General features: G+C 37.2%; 1 protein-coding gene and 1 pseudogene across 2 annotated transcripts; both read left to right on the forward strand.

The window, feature by feature from the left end:
* Positions 1 to 1208: 1208 nt before the first annotated feature.
* LOC117621767 lies at positions 1209 to 2297 on the forward strand (annotated as a pseudogene).
* A 9145-nt stretch (positions 2298 to 11442) lies between these two features.
* On the forward strand, positions 11443 to 18574 carry LOC117622745 (switch 2). Of its 2 annotated transcripts, XM_034353513.1 has the most exons (9): positions 11855 to 11918; positions 12355 to 12668; positions 12782 to 12888; positions 13861 to 14788; positions 15712 to 15959; positions 16255 to 16381; positions 16454 to 16729; positions 16830 to 17097; positions 17867 to 18574. In XM_034353513.1, coding segments are annotated over exons 3-9 (2172 nt in total). In that variant the 5' UTR covers positions 11855 to 11918; positions 12355 to 12668; positions 12782 to 12886; the 3' UTR covers positions 18190 to 18574. The 2 variants fall into 2 exon arrangements, with proteins under 2 accessions (XP_034209403.1, XP_034209404.1); XM_034353512.1 differs by lacking the exon at positions 12355 to 12668 and having other exon boundaries at positions 11443 to 11918.
* The last annotated feature ends 2999 nt before the right edge of the window (positions 18575 to 21573 follow it).

Below are 21573 nucleotides of genomic sequence, written 5' to 3' on the forward strand. Positions count from 1 at the left end.
GAGCAGTGCGCGGTGCTGGAATAGTGACGTTTTGGGTTTCACTTGTCCATTCGGTACCTATGCTTATCGGAGGATGCTGTTTGGATTGTGCAATGCACCTAGTACATTTCAACGTTGTATGATGAGTATTTTTTCTGGCTTGGTCGAAAATATTGTGGAAGTTTCTATGGATGATTTTTCTGTATTTAGGGATTCATATGATCAGTGCTTACAAAATTTATCATTAGTTCTTGAGAGATTTCAAGAAATAAATTTAGTGCTAAACTGGGAAAAGTGTCATTTCATGAGAAATAGGGAATTGTCTTGGGTCATTCAATTTCTAGCAAATGCATTGAGGTTGACAAAGCAAAGATTGAAGTTATTGCAAAGCTGCCACCCTCTACATCAGTAAAAGGTGTGAGGTCCTTCTTAGGACATGCAGGTTTTTATCGTTGGTTCATCAAGGATTTCTCCAAGATTAGCCGACCTTTATGGAGAGCTGTTTAGAAGCGTTCAACAAGTTGAAAGCACTCCTAACTTCAGCACCCATCATTGCTGCACCAGATTGGGGATTACCATTTGAGTTAATGTGTGATGCGTCAGATTATGTTGTCAGGGCAGTTTTAGGGCAGCGGAAAGATAAGCTTCCCCATGTCATTTATTATGCAAGTTGTACTCTAAATGATGCATAGCTAACTGCGCAACCACGGAGAAGGAATTGTTAGCAGTTGTGTTCGCACTAGAGAAATTTTGATCTTATTTGGTTGGGGCTAAAGTAATTGTTTATACTGATCATGCTGCACTAAAATACTTGTTGTCTAAGAAGGATGCAAAGCCTAGGTTGATTCGTTAGGTTCTTTTACTCCAAGAATTTAACCTAGAGATTAAAAACAAGAAGGGTAGCGAGAATGTTGTGGCTGACCATTTATCTACATTAATTATTCCAGCAGCTACGAAGGTAGATTCTCCACCATTAAGTGAAAGTTTCCCAGATGAACAGCTATTTGTTGTCCAAATTAATACACCTTGGTTTGCAGATATTGTAAATTATTTGGCTAAGGGTGTGGTGCATCCAGATTTTTCTTACCAGCAGAAAAAGAAGTTTTTATCTGATGTGAAGCACTATTTCTAGGATGAACCCTACTTATACAAGTATTGTCCAGACTAGATTATTCGCATGTGTATTCCGGAGGCTGAATAGGAAAGTGTTTTAAGGTTTGCTCATCACTATGCCTGTGGAGGACATTTTGGGTAGAAAAGGACAACAGAGAAAATCCTATAGAGTGGGTTATTTTGGCCAACACTTTTTAAACATTCACAGAATTGGTGCAGGGGCTTGTGATAGGTGTCAAAGGGTCGGAAATCAATCTAGAAGGAATGAGATGCCCCAACAAAGTATCCTAATTGTTGAACTATTTGATGTTTGGGATATTGATTTCATGGGACTATTCCCATCTTCTAACGGGAACCAATATATTTTAGTGGCTGTGGAATATGTTTCAAAGTGGGTCGAGGCCATTGCAGCACCAACCAATCAAGGATCAGTGGTCCTGAAGTTCCTCCAAGGGGTTATATTTCCACGTTTTAGAATTCCACGCGTTATTATTAGCGATGGGGGGAAGCATTTCATTACTAAACCGTTTGCTAACCTACTGGCAAAGTATGAGATTAATCATCGCATGGCTACACCATACCACCCACAGACATCTGGTAAAGTTGAAGTTTCAAACATAGAAATCAAGCGTATTTTGGAGAAAACAGTGAGCTCTACACGCAAGGATTGAAGTTTAAAATTAAATGATGCCTTGTGGGCATACAGGACAGCTTATAAGACTCCTATTGGGATGTCACCATTCCGACTTGTTTATGGGAAAACTTGTCATCTACCTACGGAGCTGGAGCATAAAGCTTATTGGGCCATTAAAGAGTTAAATTTTGCATATGACTCAGCTGGGGAAAAGCGGAAATTGCAGTTAAATGAGCTAGAGGAAATTCGTCAAGGTGCTTATGATAGTTCTCGCATCTACAAGGAAAGAACTAAGGCATTTCATGACAGTCAAATTTTACGGAAGGAATTTGAGCCAGGGCAAAAGGTTCTGTTATTCAGTTTAAGGCTCAAGTTGTTTCAAGGAAAATTAAAATCTCGCTGGACTGGACCCTACATGGTGACTCAAGTTTTTTCTCATGGAGCAGTTGAAATAACTAATGAGGCTAAGGGAAACGCATTCAAGGTGAATGGTCACAGGCTGAAGCCCTATGTGGAAACACCCTTCAACACTGCAAACGAGTCTTTGACTCTGAAGGAACCAGTGATTTGACCACTAGACTTCTACAATGTCTAGCTACATACTCAAAACAAAGCGCTTATTGGGAGGCAACCAATTTTTCTAAACTATTTACTTCTTTTATTTTCAAAATAAACCCAAAAAAAAAAAAAAAACAATTCTTGTTGCTATTTTCTTTATCTAGTTGTTTTTATTTTCTTTCTACTCCTAACACATATTTGATTTCAATGCAGGACACAACAATCAGCAGCAAGCATCAAAAGCAGAAAATCCTATACTGGAATCATGCACTCAGCAACCAGTCTATATTCACATCACCACATCTACACTACGCTAGAAGTTAAGGAAATTAACATGAGCTCACTCAAAGATGCAAGTTTTGGGGTAGTTGTGTAGATCTAGAGCAGACGCATAATTTTGCGCAGTTAAAACACAGAGCCATACACCGCAACATTGAGTACAACTTTTACTACCGGATCCACAACCATAAAATTTGCAGGAATTCGAAATTATACTCACATGAAGCACGGATCCACCTTTCGCACTCCCATGTGAGTCCATATCCTTTGAGCTTGTGTGTTGACTACCCTCTCCTGGATTTGCATCTTTCCAATACAGTGCACATCAATATGAGTACTCGTAGGGGCAAAGAACACACATCTATACATAACCAACATCTCTACAGATCAAGACCCAAAACAAATTCTAGAATTAATCTTACCTTCGGATGGATATCGGATCTTGAAATCATTCTTACAAGATTATTGGTTAGACCCAACACTCTTAGATGTGGTTCATCTTTTCGGGAGGTCACTAGCAGATTCTATGTTATTGCAGGTCAAGTGGTTTTTGGGTGACTCGATGTTCTTTTTGGATGAAAAACCATTAGACAACGTCTTCTCAATATTGTGGATCAAGGGACATCATGGATGCAGGTTTACGCTAGTGACGGTGCTGGTAGAGGTCTGAGACAGAGAAGCAAAAAGAGACAAGGCTCTTGATTTCTTAAGAGAAATGAAGAAATGAGAGGGCGGAGATGGATGGTTTTGCATTTAGAGAAGAGATGGGAATGGACAGTGTTTGGCTCTGGCCGCGATGCTAATGGAAAGAGATCCAAAGCATGTTCAAGAATAGCTAGCTTTTATTTTTTTCACATGAAAGATGCAGCTCCTACACCAGTTATATAGTAGCTGTCGCGAGAATTTGAAACAAGCGTGTGCCTGTATGTGTTGGTCAGTGCACCTTCGCCATCTCCCTGATCATGCCTTCAAATCCCCAAGGTGTCTAATTTCCGGGTATTCTCTTTCCTATTTATTTTCTTTTATTGTTTTTCTCTTTTTCTTTCTTATTTTATTTCATTTTATTGTTATTCTCTTTTGCTTTCCTAGTTTCTTTTCTTAGAGTATTTTTAGTTGTTTGGTCTACTCTTGTTTCTTCTGATTATTTTCTACACCTTGAGGACAATGTGTGATTTAAGTTTTGGGGTGGGAAAGTAAATCTTAGTTTTTTTTTTTTAATGTTTTGAGTCTTGTCTAAAATTTTCGTTTTTAAGTTAATATCCATAGATTATTTTAAAAGTTAGAACAAATGGACATGGTGAAGATTAATCCCATAGTAAAGTCTTTTCTATTTATTATTGCTTAGACACTAATTCATTAATTATACTTTGAAATTTGCACATCACACCAACATGGTTTGTGGGGAGTGAGATTGAAATACTTACTTTTTGTCTAAGTGTGTTTAATTTTTGTTGAATATAGATAAGGTTAGTATGTGTTATCAAGTAATAATTGTCGCACCTAAGGTTTTGCCTAGTAACTGGGCCAGTTCTGCCTAATCAACAGTGATTCTCGAGTCAAATGGTAGAGTTTCGGCATGAGGCAGGGTGGTTAGTGGGTTCCATAGCCTTTTTAGCTTGAGTTCATAAGTCCTTAGGGGTGTTCAACACCCAGTGTCCTAAAGCCTTAGTGGCTTGGGAGTCAGTGTGAAGAAAATGTATGAAGTATGGATAAAAGGGATGCGAGGTAAGGGTTTTAGTCAAGTCTCCGTAACTATGATGGTTCACTTTACACCGAAGAAAGTTTGTGAATTCTTTTCTAATTGATTCTAAATAGCTTAGACGCTGTGGTGGGATTACTTGGATCTATTGAAAAGATGTTCTTGTTTTCAAAATTTATTATGGATTGCAACTTGAAGGTGGAAGTTTTGTCGTGGTTAAGTTCGAGTCAGGTGTCCAGTTTGTTAAGCTTTTATTTTTGTTTGAGTCTTGTTTTGCTTGGGGACATGAAAAGAGCTAAGTTTGGGGGTATTTTGATGAGTCGATTTTATATTTTATATTTAACCCTATTCTTAGTATATTTTGGTTAATATTTGTTGTTTATTTGATTATGATGTTTTCACACTTTCACCATAGTTGTTGCTAGCACAGGGGATGCCTAGATTGACGGGTCCTTCTAAGTGCCTAGGTTGTCACTAGTAGTCTTATAGGCCCTCGTCACCTAAGTACCAATTACACTGTCTTCGTGTGATTTTTGGCGATTTCGGCGACCAAATCATCGAATGAGGTATGAAACTTCATCCTCTCATCACGCTCTACCTGTTTATGTACTTAGTTTGGATTGATTTTGAGGTTTTATAGATTGTTCAAAATACCCATTTTGACCGATGGTTTCAGCTTCGATCTGGCCAATTTTGGCCATTTTTTGTGGTGGTCAAAGAACAAACGTTGATCCTCCTATTAGTCTGAACGTATTGGTATAGGTATTATAGGGTGTTTTGAGAAATTTTCGAGCCGAAAATTTCTCAAGACACCCACGTGCTGCTGAGGCCTGGGTTGGTGCATGGGCCACTGTTATCGTCCTAAACACAATGGTATGCTCGGATGAATTTGGTTATCTTTTGACAATCGAACGAATATTGTACCTATTATGCGATATCTGGGTTCGATAGGTTCGAACAGTTCGATTGATCCCAATTTCAAATATGTTATTCTCTATAGCTTTAGGATTGTGCAGGAAACTGTTGATTGAGAATCGGAGTCCCGGATACTTCGAGTCAATGATTCTAAGTTTAGGCGAAACGATCGCCGACCGATGGTGCGATTGGCTTATATCCGACCGCTTAATTGATATCAAACTTTTGGGACTTCTTTAGTAAACTTTGTTGGACCTATAGGAACTTATGGATTGAGGTCGTGAACCCCGTGGGCCTAATTGACCTAGACGATGGGCCTCGTTGGGAGTTTTATGATATATTTATGTTTTATTTTGCAGATTTGAGTTGAGTTGAATTTAAATGTTTGGTGATATGTTTACGTTTATTTTTATATATGAGTTAAATGGATTAATAATTGGATTGTGTTGCCTTCGGAAATATGGTTGTCTTGTAATATTGATGTTTATGGACATCCTGGTTGCCTTCTAGCATACAGTTGCCTTCGGAATGTCTACGTGCGTATAACAGTGTGCCCACGAGTTTAGAGGAAGCCCAAACTATGTGGTGCGAGGGTTTGCATTCTCAGGTTAAGTATATCTCCCTGAGTTATGCTAGGATTTGCATTCTCAAGTGGAGTATATCTCCCTGAGTTATGCGAGGGGAATTGACGGATTATTTACATTCTTAGGTGGAGTATATCTCCCTGAGTTATGTGAGGAATACGGTCTCAGGCCAACCATGTGTCCCCTGAGTTCTGCAAGGAATGCGGTCTCGAGCCGACCTCGTGTCCCTCGAGTTCTGCGAAGATGTATCACACATGTGGCCACATGTGTGGTACTTGTAATTGATGGTATATTATTATTGAAATTGATGGATTATGTTTGAGGTACATCTATGTGGAAATTAGTGCAGTACCAATGTGTAGTACAGTTACATGATATTCTTCATCACCCTGCTCACATTATCTGCACAGGGTTGGCTAGGATTCCTAGCTACCTGTCCGACTTATCTACATAGGTGATTTTGTCACATCCCGGAATCGACTCTGCCATAGCACGATATTGTCCACTTTAGGCCCCCCACTCTGTCCTCAAGATTTTTTGTTTCTGGGAACTCACGAACAACTAACCAGCGGGTCACGCATCCTGGGATTGCTCTAACTCCAACTCACTTAACTTCGGAGTTCCTATGACTCCAAAGCTAGTGAGCTCCCAAAAGGCCTCGTACTAGATGAAGGTGGACATGTACATATAAGGCACATCACCCCCTCTCCGTTAGTCGATGTGGGATATTACAGGTTAGCTAGTTTTGCCTTCCTCTGTTGCCTTCAGATTTGATGTTTTTCCCATATACTCCTTGGTGGGTGATTACATGATATATGAATTGTGCGGATAATTGCAAGTATGGCTTTCTGGTAAAAGGTTTGGTTATGTGAGTGTTTGGATGTACAATGATAAACTAATGAGTAGTTAGATACATAATTACATAGAATGACATTCAATTATATAGTTGGTTGAAAACAAAGTAAAGAATGATTCTAGAATTTAATTGTTGGTTTTACCTTGAACAATATTAACTTATCTGAATTGTGATTTTGGTAGAAAGAACTACGTGTGGCTTGATCCCTCAATGAGGGTACGTAGGTAACCTAGGCTAACCTAGATGTAGCCACAAGTTTATGATTGGTTTGTTATGTTCAATTTTGTAAAGTTGAATTTGCTGAACGCTTTGGAAATTATTTGAGTTTGCTTTGCAGGTAGATTTCTGGGTTTGAACCTTTTTCAGGGGAGACTCTGCTGATTTTCCGGTAGAAGTCAAACCCTAAAGCAATTTTTGGGTTAGGGTAAGAAGGATATTTTTAGTCATTCATGCTCGACACCTGCCAGGTGTTGGACACGCACGGGGTTCGACACGAAATCCAAAGTGGAATTTGGGTTGGGTCCTTTCAATTACTCTACACTAGAGGTACTAAGTTCGAATCCCCCATTCTATTGAGGGATCCCTCAAATAATTTTATTTGAGGGATTAGGGTCCCATATGATTTTTTTTTTTTTTTTTAAACAATCCAAATCATCTATTTTTTAAATCTATATTCATAGATCATCCTTGCAAAAACTTAGACAAATCGGAAATCATTTCAACATCCAATTATGTCCTAGAAAATCAATAAACATAATGCTTCAAGAAACTGTTAAAATTTCAATAATTCAATTGAGTAGTCAAATAACATTGGATTCAAGTGATTTTTTTTAGAGATGATCTTTGAATGAATATCTAAAAAATGAATGGTTTGGATTAGTGAAATACAATATGGAGTGGGCCTTACAAAGGTGTCCCTCAAATAAGTTTGTTTGAGTATATATATATACACGAATACAAACAGTCAAAGCCAGTCATGGTGGGTTGCTTAAATTTAGGATAAGCGATGTCTTACCTCTGTAGGTTTACGGGCCATGATGTTTTAATTTAATCACTTTTTACCCTAGCATATTAAAATTTGACCAATTTACACCCTCCGCTAGTTTCATTGTTTGATCTTCAATTAAATTGATGACGTGTAGTTGATGTGTCAAAAAACCAATATAAAATTATTTAAAAATAATATCCTTAAAACAAAAAGACTTCCCAAACTCCCACCCACCCTATGTCTCTTCTCTCTCTCTCTCTCTCTCTCTCTCTCTCTCTCTAAACGAACTTACCCCCCATGAACTGACAAATCAGTCAACTTAACACCTGAATTAATTTATATGGCTAGTTTCACACTTATTGCTAGAATTGAGGCAATTTCATCTAAATTGCTGTCAATAATTGCACATGAGTCACCCATGTAACATAATTCGATGGCAATTTGTGTGAGATCCCACATCGACCAAACGGAGAGGGGGTGATGTGCCTTATATGGCACACCTCGCATCCATCTAGTAGGAGGCCTTTTGGGAGCTCACTGGCTTCGGGTTCGTAGGAACTCCGAAGTTAAGCGAGTTGGAGGCTGGAGCAATCCCAGGATGGTGACCACCCTGGGAAGTTGCTTCGTGAGCTCCCAGAAACAAAACCGTGCGGGCTGGTGAGAATGTAGCCAGGCCCAAAGCGGACAATATCCTGCTACGGCGGAGCCGGTCCGGGGTGTGACAATTTGGTCCTCACCCTAGCCACCCCTTTTCCTCTCAATCATCGTCGAAGCCACTTACTTAACTCTTCATCCATTATTTTTGGCGTATCAAACTAGCAAAATACCCACAAATAAGAATATACTCTCTTTTTTTTCCCCAAAAAAGCTCATCCAAGTCCATTTTAATCTGATAGGTTTTAAGCTTTCTTTTTTTTTTTTTTTAATTTATTAAAAACCCATAATCTTTTCTTTTCTTCTTTATTCCAAATTTCACTCCAATCAACAATTTAATTTGGCTATGTTTTACAGGATCAGTTTCTCATGCTTTAGCTTGCCAACCCAACCAAAAACACATCGTCATCCAATCACAGCAAGAAAAAGCTGGATTCAGCTGCATCCTTAACTTGTGATTCTCGCAAGTGCACGAGCCGTTCGGTAGTATAGCATATGTAAGTGTAAGGTCAATCCCATGAGGATTGATGATAGATTGATTCAATTCAATTCCCTGTACAAAACAAAAACAAAAACAAAAAGAACGGAAAACAAGAAATAAATAAAAGAAATAAATCAAGCAAATAAGTTAACAAGTTCAATTCAGATTCTCGTATTGATTCTAGCTAAAGTATGATTAAGCTATGGTGTCTGGTCCTAACCTTGTATTCCTAATTCCCTAATTAGATCATTTGTTATCGATTTCTTGTAGCAACTACGTGATATGTCTTCTGTTTTTAAGAAGTGTATTTGTAAGCACAAATGGTACAACATGATTGAATGAGCGCTAAACTATTTTGGTGATGGATTTGCACCATTCTTTTGTTGGATGACCATGTCTTATATGGGGCATATTATTGCCACAGGTTTTAATGTGGTTTTAATCCTTCTAAACATGCATCAATGCCTTACCTTTCTTCCCTTCTCAGTTCAATCAAGCGAAACCAAGCTACATGAGATTGCCATTGGTTTTATTGATGATGATCACTATGTCCAGGTATGAATTTATTTGTTTACGCTACATAGTTTAATATTATATGCTATGCGTATATTAATGAATTCTTGTTTTATAGGTTCATTTATCTCCAAATCATCCTATTTCACTAATTTCTAGAATGTGGCATGAACAAAGTGACATATACAATGTAACACATTTGTACGCGAGGACCAAGCGTGTGTGGATGCATTTCAACAACTTCCGGGAGTGGAGAATGTAGCTATTACAGATACGGTCATCCTAATGATTGATGAAAACCAAGGATTAAAATATCGGCCCTGCAGATAATATCGGACCTCCAATTTATAGATATTTCGGGGGATATATCGTTATCGTTTTAGGTATCAGGAAAATTCAACAAAAATGATAGATATAGGCATTGAAACACATAATTTTGGTGTAAAACTTTCATAGATGTTATGTACATTATCAATGAATGTATTGAACAAATAAAACTCAAAATTTACTAATAATAAGATATACATATGATGAAATATAACTGGTATGTAATGCGAGTTAATGAAAAGTTTGAAAATAAAATGTTAATTAGAATGAATAAACCATGCATAAATCCATAGTTTGTTTAAACATTGGATTACAATTTAGATAAGTGTTCATCTACATAAATGAAGAGCTCCTATGAGGTTCAAACAATGAGGAACAACCATCTAGATTCATATAATAGTCATACCAAGTCATGTAACTCGAGCAGTTTATAAGCCATGTTTGAACATAGTGCACATAGGTCTCTCTTGAGCTCTCTATTGTCCTCCCATATATGGCATAGTTAGGATTAACCAACTAGTAGGTTCATAATCTTTTTTATCATCTTGAGCTCCATAACTAATTCCACTATAATCAGACATGACATAACCATAGCCATCATAAGATTCATTTGAGTTAGTACTAGGTCTATTCTATATGACCTCTATTCAATTTGATCTGCATCAAAAATATATGGGATGTCGCACTTATCGGGGATATATCATTGATACAGGGGAAGATATGGCCTTATCCCCAGTATCGATGTCGACAGTTGAAAATACCGATATATCAGCAGATATATCGGTGTATTGGCCAATATTTCAATCCTTGATGAAAATGCACCCACAACATAATTGAGATTACTAATCTAATAGTTCTATTTATTTTCTTATATTCATTTTTTGTGTGGGAAAAACTTCATAAGTTCGAGATGATGAAGCCTCAGGAGTACCTTTGCGAGTCTTCTTCATATCTTAAAAACAACATTAAGAACAAACTTAGTAATGAATTCGGTAGATGATTACTGAAATAAGAAATGAATTCAGTAGACTACCACTGAAAAACGGAAACAAATTCGGTGGACAATCATTGAAAAATTGAAACAGATTCGGTGGACTACCACTGAAAAAAGAAAATACATTCGGTGGACATCCACTGAAAAACGTAAATAAATTCAATGGACTACCATTGAAATAAGGTAACAATTTCGGTGGTAACCCACCGAAAGTAACATCTATTTTTGTAAAAAACTAGTTCAAATTCGGTGGATTTACCACTGAAACAATGCAACGATTTTGGTGTTAACCCACCTTAAGTAACATCTACTTTGGTAAAACCAAGTTCGAACCCACATCCACAAAGTTGAAATCAAAACTGAAATCAAACCTTGGCTTTTCAAAATTAAAATCAAACTTTAGCTTAATCAACACTCAAACATAGATATAGAAATCAAAATTGAAATCAAACATTGGCTTTTTGGAAGATTTTAAGGTCATATGGGTTTGTGATGGGGTGAGATCGCCTAGCTGCGATGGGCGTTTGCGATGGGGTGAGGCAATTCGGTTGGGGTGTGCGATCTGTTGCGAATCGGATGGGGTGTGCGATGGGGTGCGTTTGAAATGCTAGGGGGTTTGTGATGGGGTGTGTCTGCAAGAGGAGGGAGTTTTCGATGGGGTGGAGTTTGATATGAGTTGAGATTTACACAGATAAGTTAAAGAATGAGGTTCATAAGGGCAATTTAAGAAGAAAAATGTAGTGTATTGAGTAATTTTAAATTTTATTAAAATTCAGTGCGGCATAAAGAAAATGTTAGGTGCAAAGAACAAATATTGAGGTGCCAATAAAAAGCACAGGCTTGTGCTTAGGGCTAGTGAAAATAAAAGAAAAAGATTTACCATAGAAACAGAAACATTGCATGCACCGTTTAAAATTAAGGATCTCCGAAAGAAAATTCCCTTTGCTTTGAAAAACGCAAAATCCTATGTCTCTACACAGCTTCAAAGAAGCCCTTAAACCCTGCAGAAACTCATCATCCTTATCCTCCTCAACAATCCAATCACAGTCCTCACTCACCCAAACCTTAGAAGACCGCACAATCCCTAGAAAGCCCCCGAAATCCTCTTTGTCTCAGCAGCTTCTGAGACTCCAAGATCCTCTGTCTCTGCCCCCAATTCAACCACAGAGCCAACCCAAACAAACCCACGACCAGAATGGCAAGGAGGATGAGAATGACGAAAAAGACGACGACCCAGAATCACTGGATTATGAGAAGCCTAAAGTGGGTTTGTTTGAGTTTGATCGCATAGGACCATATGAACCGTTGGTTTTGTCCTCAGAGGGAGAATTTCCTGTTATACAGGTATTTTACATGCTTATAAATTTCCTTTGAACTTTAACGACACATTTGCATTTGTATGTGTTGCGTAATTTCGTACTGGCGGGATGTAGTTGATGTATCTCTAGTTTTTCTTTGTATTAATGGTATCAGAAGATTATTATTTCTTTAGCTTGCACAATGTAACTGTTCGGTATAAGGAACGTAAAGATAAAAAAATTTATTAAAGAGAGAGAGTTTCAGACCCGTGTTTGAAATTTAAAAGCAAATGTGATAGTAAAAATTAATTAGTTGCATTATTGGAGGTGGGAATAGTAAAGGATTATTGTTCTTATATTGTGTATGTGAAAGAGCATTTTGGTTAATTAGTAATTTGTACAAATCTAACATCAGCTTTTAATCCAAGATTGATTATTATTTGACCCTTTCCTTCTCTCTTAGTTCCAAAATTGTGTGACAGACAGAGCAGTATGGTCATTATGTAACATTACCAGCTTGAAGGTGTTTGGTTTGAAGTCAATGAGATGGAAAGGAAAATAGTAATGAAGAGTGATGGAATACATGAGAAAGGATTACGATTTTCCTTAATTATTTGTCATTTTATGGTCTGTTAACTGATTTAGGTCACTTTGTTGAGACAGTAATTGTTTGACACTACTGTATACTTGTATCTTTGTCATCTGTTAGGGGTCTGTAAGAAAGCATGAATGAATGATTTTCATCTTTTTGGCACAGTTGAAGTGCCATTGATGTAGCTTTGGGTATTTACAAGAGGTTGGGATAAGTTGCTTGAAATCAGATTTTATGAAATGGTTTGCATGAAGGAGATATGAAAATTGTTGGAATTGTTTTATAGGTATTCTTATCACTTCTTTTTATGGTTGCAGGTTCCGGCATCCATTAACTGCAGATTGCTTGAACATCAGAGAGAGGGAGTGAAGTTTCTATATAATCTGTACAAGAACAACCATGGAGGTATTCTTGGTGATGACATGTAAGTATATCCTCAACTTTATCTAATATAGTTCTTAAAGTTTTGACTTTCTTCGTATTACTTTTTGTTGTGTCCTCTGGACTCTTTTTTCCCTTTCCTTTTCTTTATCATTTGATTCAATTGCTTTGGAACTTAATTCTGAGAATTTTCCCTTCCATTCAATGCTATGATTGATTTAGTAGAAAATGGAATGATTGGTTTCAAGACATGTCTCCAACAGAGTTTACTATGCATTGTTCAAACTGTACATAAGCACCTGATCTATCAGACTGTGAACCAAAGATATACTTTTGTACTCAACTTAAGAATGCACTAACTTGGACAAGAGTGCTAGGACAAAAATTTGGTTGTGGAATTTTTTCTTTAAATGAACTGGATGAATTCATGATTGTTTCTAGGAATAACCTTGAGAAGCCTGATCATTTGTGATGAGGAACTCTTATAGTATTTGTACATAGCATTTGCACTCAGGATTTAATTTGCAAGGAAGGTAGCTGCCACTCTCCTAGAAAATATCTTCTGACATGAAGAAAGAAAAGGAGGCAAAGTTAATCTTCCATCTTCTTGAAGTAGAAAATTTTGACAGTTTTTCTAGTTCATATACAGTTAATCTTGATAGAATTTTGGACTATACTTATTTGGTGGAGTTCTTGTCAGTACATTATCATGAGGATGGTTTTACCCTTATACAACGTGAACGTTTCCTTGTGTTTTTCGGTTGTTATATTGTAAAATGCTTTTTACAATGATTCCTTTTCTTCTTCTGTTATTTATAAATGCTTATTGTAAAAGGATGTTTTGTTTGTCTTACCTTGCTAGACAGTCTACAGTATCATGTTGTCAGCCTGTCAATTTGGACCATGTTGAACAGATTGACAGTCTGACAAGAGAGCATTACCTACACACACACACACACTCACACTTTGAAGTTCCGAGTAGGTAAGTTCTTTATATTTCTTGCATGTTGAACAGGGGACTAGGAAAAACCATCCAAACTATTGCATTCTTGGCTGCTGTGTTTGGGAACGATGGGGATTGTATGGACTCCACATTACTGAAGAAGAATCAGACAGCAGAAAGAGGCCCTGTTCTCATAGTTTGCCCTTCTTCAGTTATCCACAACTGGGAGAGTGAATTCTCTAAGTGGGCTAACTTTAGTGTTGCTGTTTACCATGGCGCAAATCGTGATTTGGTTTATGATAAGTTAGAAGCGCATGAAGTTGAGATACTTATCACAAGCTTTGACACATACAGGATTTGTGGCAGCCAGTTGTCAGAGGTCAATTGGGAGATTGTGATTGTTGATGAGGCACATCGGCTTAAGAATGAAAAATCAAAGCTCTATATCGCATGTTTAGAATTTAAAACCTTAAAACGTATTGGCCTCACTGGAACTGTAATGCAGAACAAAATCATGGAACTTTTTAATCTCTTTGATTGGGTTGCACCTGGATCCTTGGGAACACGGGAACATTTTCGAGAGTTTTACGATGAACCCCTCAAGCATGGCCAAAGGTCAACTGCTCCAGAAAGATTTGTTCGTGTTGCTGATGAGCGAAAACAACACCTAGTGGCACTTCTTCATAAATATATGTTAAGAAGGACAAAAGAGGAAACCATTGGGCATCTTATGATGGGGAAGGAAGATAATGTCATATTCTGTGCTATGAGCGAATTGCAAAAACGGGTGTATAGGAGAATGTTACAGCTACCAGACATTCAATGCCTAATAAATAAGGACCTCCCATGTAGTTGTGGCAGCCCTCTTGCCCAAGCTGAATGCTGCAAAAGGACTGTCCCGGATGGGAAAATTTGGCCATATCTTCACAAGGAGAACCCTGATGGATGTGATTCATGCCCCTTTTGCATTGTCCTTCCTTGCCTTATCAAGCTCCAACAGGTAAATTATTTTTCAAGTTTTTATAACTTTTAGCACTGCAATCATTTTGCTAAATTAGGAATAAATTTTCTTTCTTTTGAAGAAGCGCTTTTTCCTTCGTAAGTTTGTAACTGTTGATGTTGTAGTCCCTTTGAGGGAAGAGTTGGAAGAAAGCTATTCTTCTTTCCATTGGGTATAGCATGAATTTAAGGTGGTGTAGAGGCAGGTCTTACATGGTTATTTTAGTCTCCAATCATCAAATATTCTTAACATGAGATTGAAAAATATGAATCAGAAAACAAAATTACTTGGAAGAAAGGCATCATATGTCTTGAAAATCAAACAAACGTCGAATTCAATATATTTTTCAATACAATGTGTTTTCAGTATTCACACTTTCTGTGCATTATTTTTTACCTAAAAGAAAAAGTTATTGACTTGATGGAAATCTCAAGCCTCAGATTCCTCCCAGAAAATTGGTTGCCTAGAGTTTCAAGTGCATCAGGAATTTAGGTTTGGCATTGTATTTTGGATTGTTATGGTGTTTGATTACTTGATATTGAATGAAATCAAACTTTTTTTTAATAGTAGAACACCATCTTCTATAATTTCTTTTATATTTTTTAGTGTTCTTTGTTATTATCTGTTTTAACTCATTGAATCCTGTGTGTCTACCATGTATAAGAGGCACATATTCCTTATGCAAGATAAGAAGACATGAGGTATGTTCCTCTTGAATTCGTGGTACCTTGAGATGTCTAGAGCAGCCATGTACTTAAAGAATTCAGAACCTTCAAAAGCAGTGCTTACATGGAATATATTAGAACTCAGTCCACAGAGAGAGAGAGAGAGAGAGAGAGATGAATTTTTGTATTTTACATTGCTTTTCATAATTTTACTGGATTGGTATTTGTTTGTATTTATAGTTTGAAGATACTTTACAGATAAGTAATCACTTGGAGCTGATTAAGCCTAATCCGAAGGATGACCCAGATAAGCAAAAGAAAGATGCAGAGTTTGCCTCCGCTGTGTTTGGCACAGATATTAATCTGGTAGGAGGGAACACCCAGAGTGAGAGTTTTATGGGCCTGAGTGATGTTAAACATTGTGGCAAAATGCGAGCGCTTGAAAAGTTCTTGTTCTCGTGGATTTCATGCGGTGACAAAGTTCTGTTGTTCAGCTACTCTGTCAGGTGATGCACTGTAGTTCTTTTTTCTTCTTTGTCTTCTGTCTGGGTTACAAACCGTAATTAATTTATTCTAAATGTTCTGTTGAACAGATTTTCATTTGTGGAGGTTTTGACTAAGCACCAAATAATTTGAGCTCTTAACTGAAGATTATATAACATGAAGACATTTTGTGTAATACAGTCAAGATGGTCTCGGACTGAATATTTTCTGTGTCAATGAATTGCCCGTGCATACGTTTTCTTCTTTAGGTTCTCTTAGGATCTTTTTTTTTTCCTGAACTTGAATTTCTTCTTACAGGATGCTCGACATACTGGAAAAATTTCTTATACGTAAAGGCTATTGCTTCTCAAGACTTGATGGTTCTACACCAACCAACTTGCGCCAGTCTATTGTTGATGACTTTAACTCAAGTCCAAGCAAACAGGTATGTTTTAAATCAAATATGACAACAGAAGTTCGTGCTTAAATTCTCTTTGACAGTGGTTTGTTGCCGTAGGTGTTCCTTATATCAACTCGAGCTGGTGGGCTTGGATTGAATCTTGTCAGCGCAAATCGTGTGGTGATATTTGATCCAAGCTGGAATCCTGCCCAAGATTTACAGGCCCAGGACAGGTCATTTCGTTTCGGGCAGAAGCGGCATGTTGTGGTTTTCCGCTTTCTTTCTGCTGGCTCCCTTGATGAACTTGTTTATTCACGTCAGGTGTACAAACAGCAGCTATCCAACATTGCTGTTTCTGGAAAAATGGAAAAGAGATATTTTGAAGGTGTTCAGGTAGAGAAACCGATCTTTTTTGCTTTTCATTTGTTCTGGAACATTGCTATTGACACTCAACTACAAGATATTTGTATTTCACTTAATTGGGTTATTTCAGGATTGCAAAGAATTTCAAGGGGAGCTTTTCGGAATTTGCAATTTATTTCGTGACCTTTCAGATAAGGTCTTTACCAGCGAAATATTTGAGTTGCATGAGAAGGATGGACAAAAAGAAGGGTATGGTATAAGACAACAATCGACCGATGTTGGAAGCAATAGTGTTTCATTAAAAGAAGTGGGTGTTACGTCCTTATCGTTGTCTGAGACCAGAATAACCAGTAATTCTAAGAAGGGTTTAACAAGTCAACCTGTGCTCAAGGATGTGGGTAAGTTTGATTTCTGAATTAGAGTTATGGTCTTCTGTTACTCTTTCTTTGCATTTTTCATCATTGTGCTTTCTTATCTTTTTCTTCTTAGAATCGTTGGATTGGCATAGTTATATTTATGTACAACTTCCTTGTGCTCATTGTGGACTTCAAATTTCTGTTATTTTGAAGAAAAAAGAGAGTAAATTTGTAGTCATTATAGAACCCTGTTTTTTAACTCCAAGGCATGACAGTTTTGGGCAATCATTTCATGCTCAGCAGCAAAGAAATTTTTTTAGGTACAAATATGATGAAGGCATTTATAGAAGCTCCTAATTAGATTTGTGCTGTGCACGGTAAACCATTGGCTTCAAGGAGAACAGATATACTGAAAACAACTTGTGCCAGTGGTGCGACATTGAAATCAATATATGAGTCTTTAAGTTAGCGAAGATGTGGCAGCCTTGTCAACAAACATTGCCAAGAAAATAATAATAATATGTATAAAAATTTGAATGTGGCCGAGTAATTGAGATTGAGTTGAACCATAAAGAATGAACAATTAAGGGTAAAACTGAATAGAGGGATAGAGACTAAAATTGAGTCATAACCAAATTGTGGGCCTGTTGAAGTAATAGGGTTAAATATTAGGTCTGTAATGGTTTTTCAATTAACAGGTTTAATATTTGCTAGGATATTGGGAAGCGGAGAATGTGGTTTGCTTTAAAAGATCTTATTCTTTTTTATATTTCTCTTTTGGAAGAAAACTGAAATGTCTTTGAATCCTTAGGTGTCGTGTATGCGCACCGCAATGAAGACATCCTAAATTATGGACCTGGAGGTCAAGGGGCGATTGAAATGATCTCTCAGAACAATGGTATGATGGACCCATACATTCGTGTTGCCCGGAGAAAGAGACTAGATGGTATAGTTGGAAAGGAGAATTTTCCTTCATGCAAGGATCAGAAAAGGATTCAGTATAGCCTCCTTTCTATGTTCATGGGTTTGGGAGAGCTAGAGTTCAGCAAGTGGGTAATGTCTGCCACTCCTGTGGAGAGGGAGACAGTGCTTCGGGACTTCAAGAAGCGAAAGGAGAAGATACATGATGGTTGAAGCATTATCTTCAAAGTTGTACAAAACTAAACAGCTGTGCTCATTGTACAAATTTGTATCTCCATGATTTGTCAATAGAAATTGCTCTGTATCTTCAATAACTTAGTTAGACCTTTGTATATGAATCTGTGGTACCAAAAGGCTACCACTGTTGACCGATCTTTGATGTAATATTGTCCTACACTTTCCACTAATTTTACCTGTGGCAAAGGTGTAATAGTTTAGCCTATTTTCTTTGAGTTGAGAAACATGGAAGACCAGATGGATTTCTATTTCACTGTGGCTGCTACCGGAAAGGGACTTGAACATATTGACTGTCGGCTTAAGACGCCTTTTCCTAGCCGGAGATTTTTTGTCTCTAGAAATTCACAAATTAACCGAGTTCTCTGCATGAAAATACATTACGTTCTATTCTTGTTTGCATACTGAAGCATTTAGATCAACAGTTGATCTCAAACTATTCAATTCTAAATTTTTGGTATTCCTTGTTTGAATCAAGATATTCAAAACTAAACAATTGAAGGTTTTACGAATGAAGCAATATTTAGGATAAAAATGCTAAGGCAGAGGGTTAATACATGACAATGCATGACAATGAACATGAGTATTTCAGTATTTATTATGATTCTAATAGAAACCCAGAGTCTTGATCTCTTGAACCCCTGTAGTCCATGAGATTTATGGTCACTCACCGTTGGATGTAAATTCAACGGTGGACTTGAATCGGGTAATAATCATTTATGTCATATTACATTTATATATATCATTTTGAACCATTGGATTAATATCCAACGGTGGGTGACCACAATCTCTTGGACTCCTGTGATCCAAGAGATCGGGACTGTAGAAACCCAATTGAAACGTAAACGGCGTTATACGATAAACTAAACAAAACTTCAATCTCATTGTGTTTTGAAGTTACACTATTACGGCGGCTCCAGGTATGAATATAATGTGTAAACTTTGGTTTACAATAAGAACCGATTAGAATGTCTTAATAACATTTTGGTTTACAATGAGAACCGATTTAATAAAACTGTCACATAATAGAGGACACAAATTTATAATTAGATGTCACTTTAATTGAGAAAGATTTCATGTTGTACTTCACATGAATAGACACGTGCCACAGCCATGAAATGTTACTATTTTGGACCTTGGGGCCCATTGTAACTAGGAGAACAAAATTTCATGTGGTGCTGCCAGCCTCTCTTTGGTATGCAACTCCAATTGATTTGGCACTTGAATTATGCAGACATCTTGGTTCTTAGTAAACGGCACTGGCAGCAATTTCCTTGTCCAGAAAAAACAAAAAACTTGGAACCCAACAAGGCCGCGGCCAACTCCCCTCCTCAGCAGTGAGCAGCTAACCCCCTCAAGCCACCCGCACCCAAACGAAAGCTCGGCCCCGCCATTAAAAATAATAATGTAGTAAACATAAATAATGTAATGTATGGTTTTCTTTCACAGATAAAGTAGTATGAAATAAATTAGTTGATTTTGTGTACATTCAGTGGTGAATCCAAAAAATAACATCTAAAAATTTCTGTTGGGGAGTCAACATCTAAAAGTTCTCAAAAAAATTTAGACAAAAAACACTCGTACAAATTTATATATAATTCATGAAAAAATAAAAATATTTTCAATGAATTAGAAAAGGATTCATTGATGATTTTTTTTTTTTTTTGTTGAAAATTTGCATAATACACATTACACATGTATGTTTTGAGTAGGTTGATTAATTTAATATACAGTATTGTAACGTAAATGGTGCACAAAAAGGTCTCACCCCACAACCCACTTCAAAATAAAATAAAAAACTTTCATTGCACTGGTCCAAAATCAGCGTTTTGGCCAAGGTCATTAAGATTAAATTTACACTTGATCAAGTTTTAGGGAAATAAGCCTATAAACTAAGTGACCGAAATGGGCGATTTTATGATGCACCAATCAATGCCCCATTTCTGAAGAAATATTACCCTATATATAAGCTGAGAAATTTTGCTCCTGAATTTAATTAAAGCCAAATGGACTCATTAAAGTTATAGTATCTGTATATTTGGTTAGACTTGAGTGATTTGCGTGTTTATAATTAAAAAAACCCTAATTTCTCTCTTGGCATTAGTGAATCCCTTCTTCCTTTAGAAGAGTCACCCGGTCATCCCTTCTTGCTTGCTTTGGGCTCATCTCGTGCTTAGTAGGGGGGGTTTCTCACACACACATACTACTAAAGTGCCATGAAGGTTCAAACTCGAGACCAACGATCTGCATGTTAAGGCCATTTTTCCACTGGGTTAGACCTCATTAGCGAACTCGCGTGGTTTATATGATTTAATATATGCTTTTATTTCTAGACTAGAGAATCTGGATGTACCAAAAAAACAAAAAAAAAACAAAATCATTAAATTTTAAACTAATAACTTCAGCTAACTCACCCGTGAAAACATTATCTAAAACATGGAAACTTCTTAAAATGAGAATATGATATTTGATAAACAAAATTATCCGGGAAGTTAACAAATCAAATCACTTTAACAATCAACAAAATAGACGTTACAATAAACAGTTCTTACATCTGTGCATTATGACGTGATACATTTACCGTTTGTGGAAAACCAATCATGGAGACCTTCTCGTCGTCATCAATCTAAAAGAACCAAAATTGGAAAATAAATACAAAGTTTACCAATGAGTTGAAAGAGCAAGCTAAAAAGCATGGGCTGAAACTACTCTTAGGGTTATACTGGGCTGTAGCCAGGGGCCTCAAGAGACAGGCACCGACTGAAGAGTGGATTACTCAACCAGAGAGAGTGAGTGAGAGGGGGGCGGCGCAGTTTAGGAGGAATTAAGAGAGGGTATAATGCCTTAGATTTATTATCCAAGTATAACACAAGGTGGTGTATTGGTGGTTTGGTGGTTGTTGGTAAGTTGCTGGGTATTGAAGAGAGGGGTCAGGTGGGTATCGAAACATCCTTCCGCCTTCCTCGATTTTATATAATTTTTAATTTGTTTTATTTTATCTTACTGAATAGGCTTATTACCACAAAACATCCCTAAGGTTTATGAAACTATCAGATTGCATCCTTAATGTTTTTTTTTGTCGTTCGTGGTCTTTAAGGTTAGTATGCATGATCACAAATGGTCCCTGCCGTTAGGGGTGGGCACGGTTCGGTTTGGACCAATTTTTGCCTCAAATTAGAACCGATCCGTTACTATTCATGCGGTTTGGTTTGGTTCGGTTTTAATTAAAAAAATTCAAAAACTGTCCGGTTCGGTTTGAACCGGTTTCGGTCCGGTTCGGTTTGAACTGGTTTCGGTCCGGTTCCGGTTCCGGTTCGGTTTTGAACCGGATTAAAAAAATTATTTTTTAAAATTTTTTTGTAA

This window comes from Prunus dulcis, chromosome 3 (assembly GCF_902201215.1).
Source record: "Prunus dulcis chromosome 3, ALMONDv2, whole genome shotgun sequence".
Taxonomy (NCBI): Eukaryota; Viridiplantae; Streptophyta; class Magnoliopsida; order Rosales; family Rosaceae; genus Prunus; species Prunus dulcis.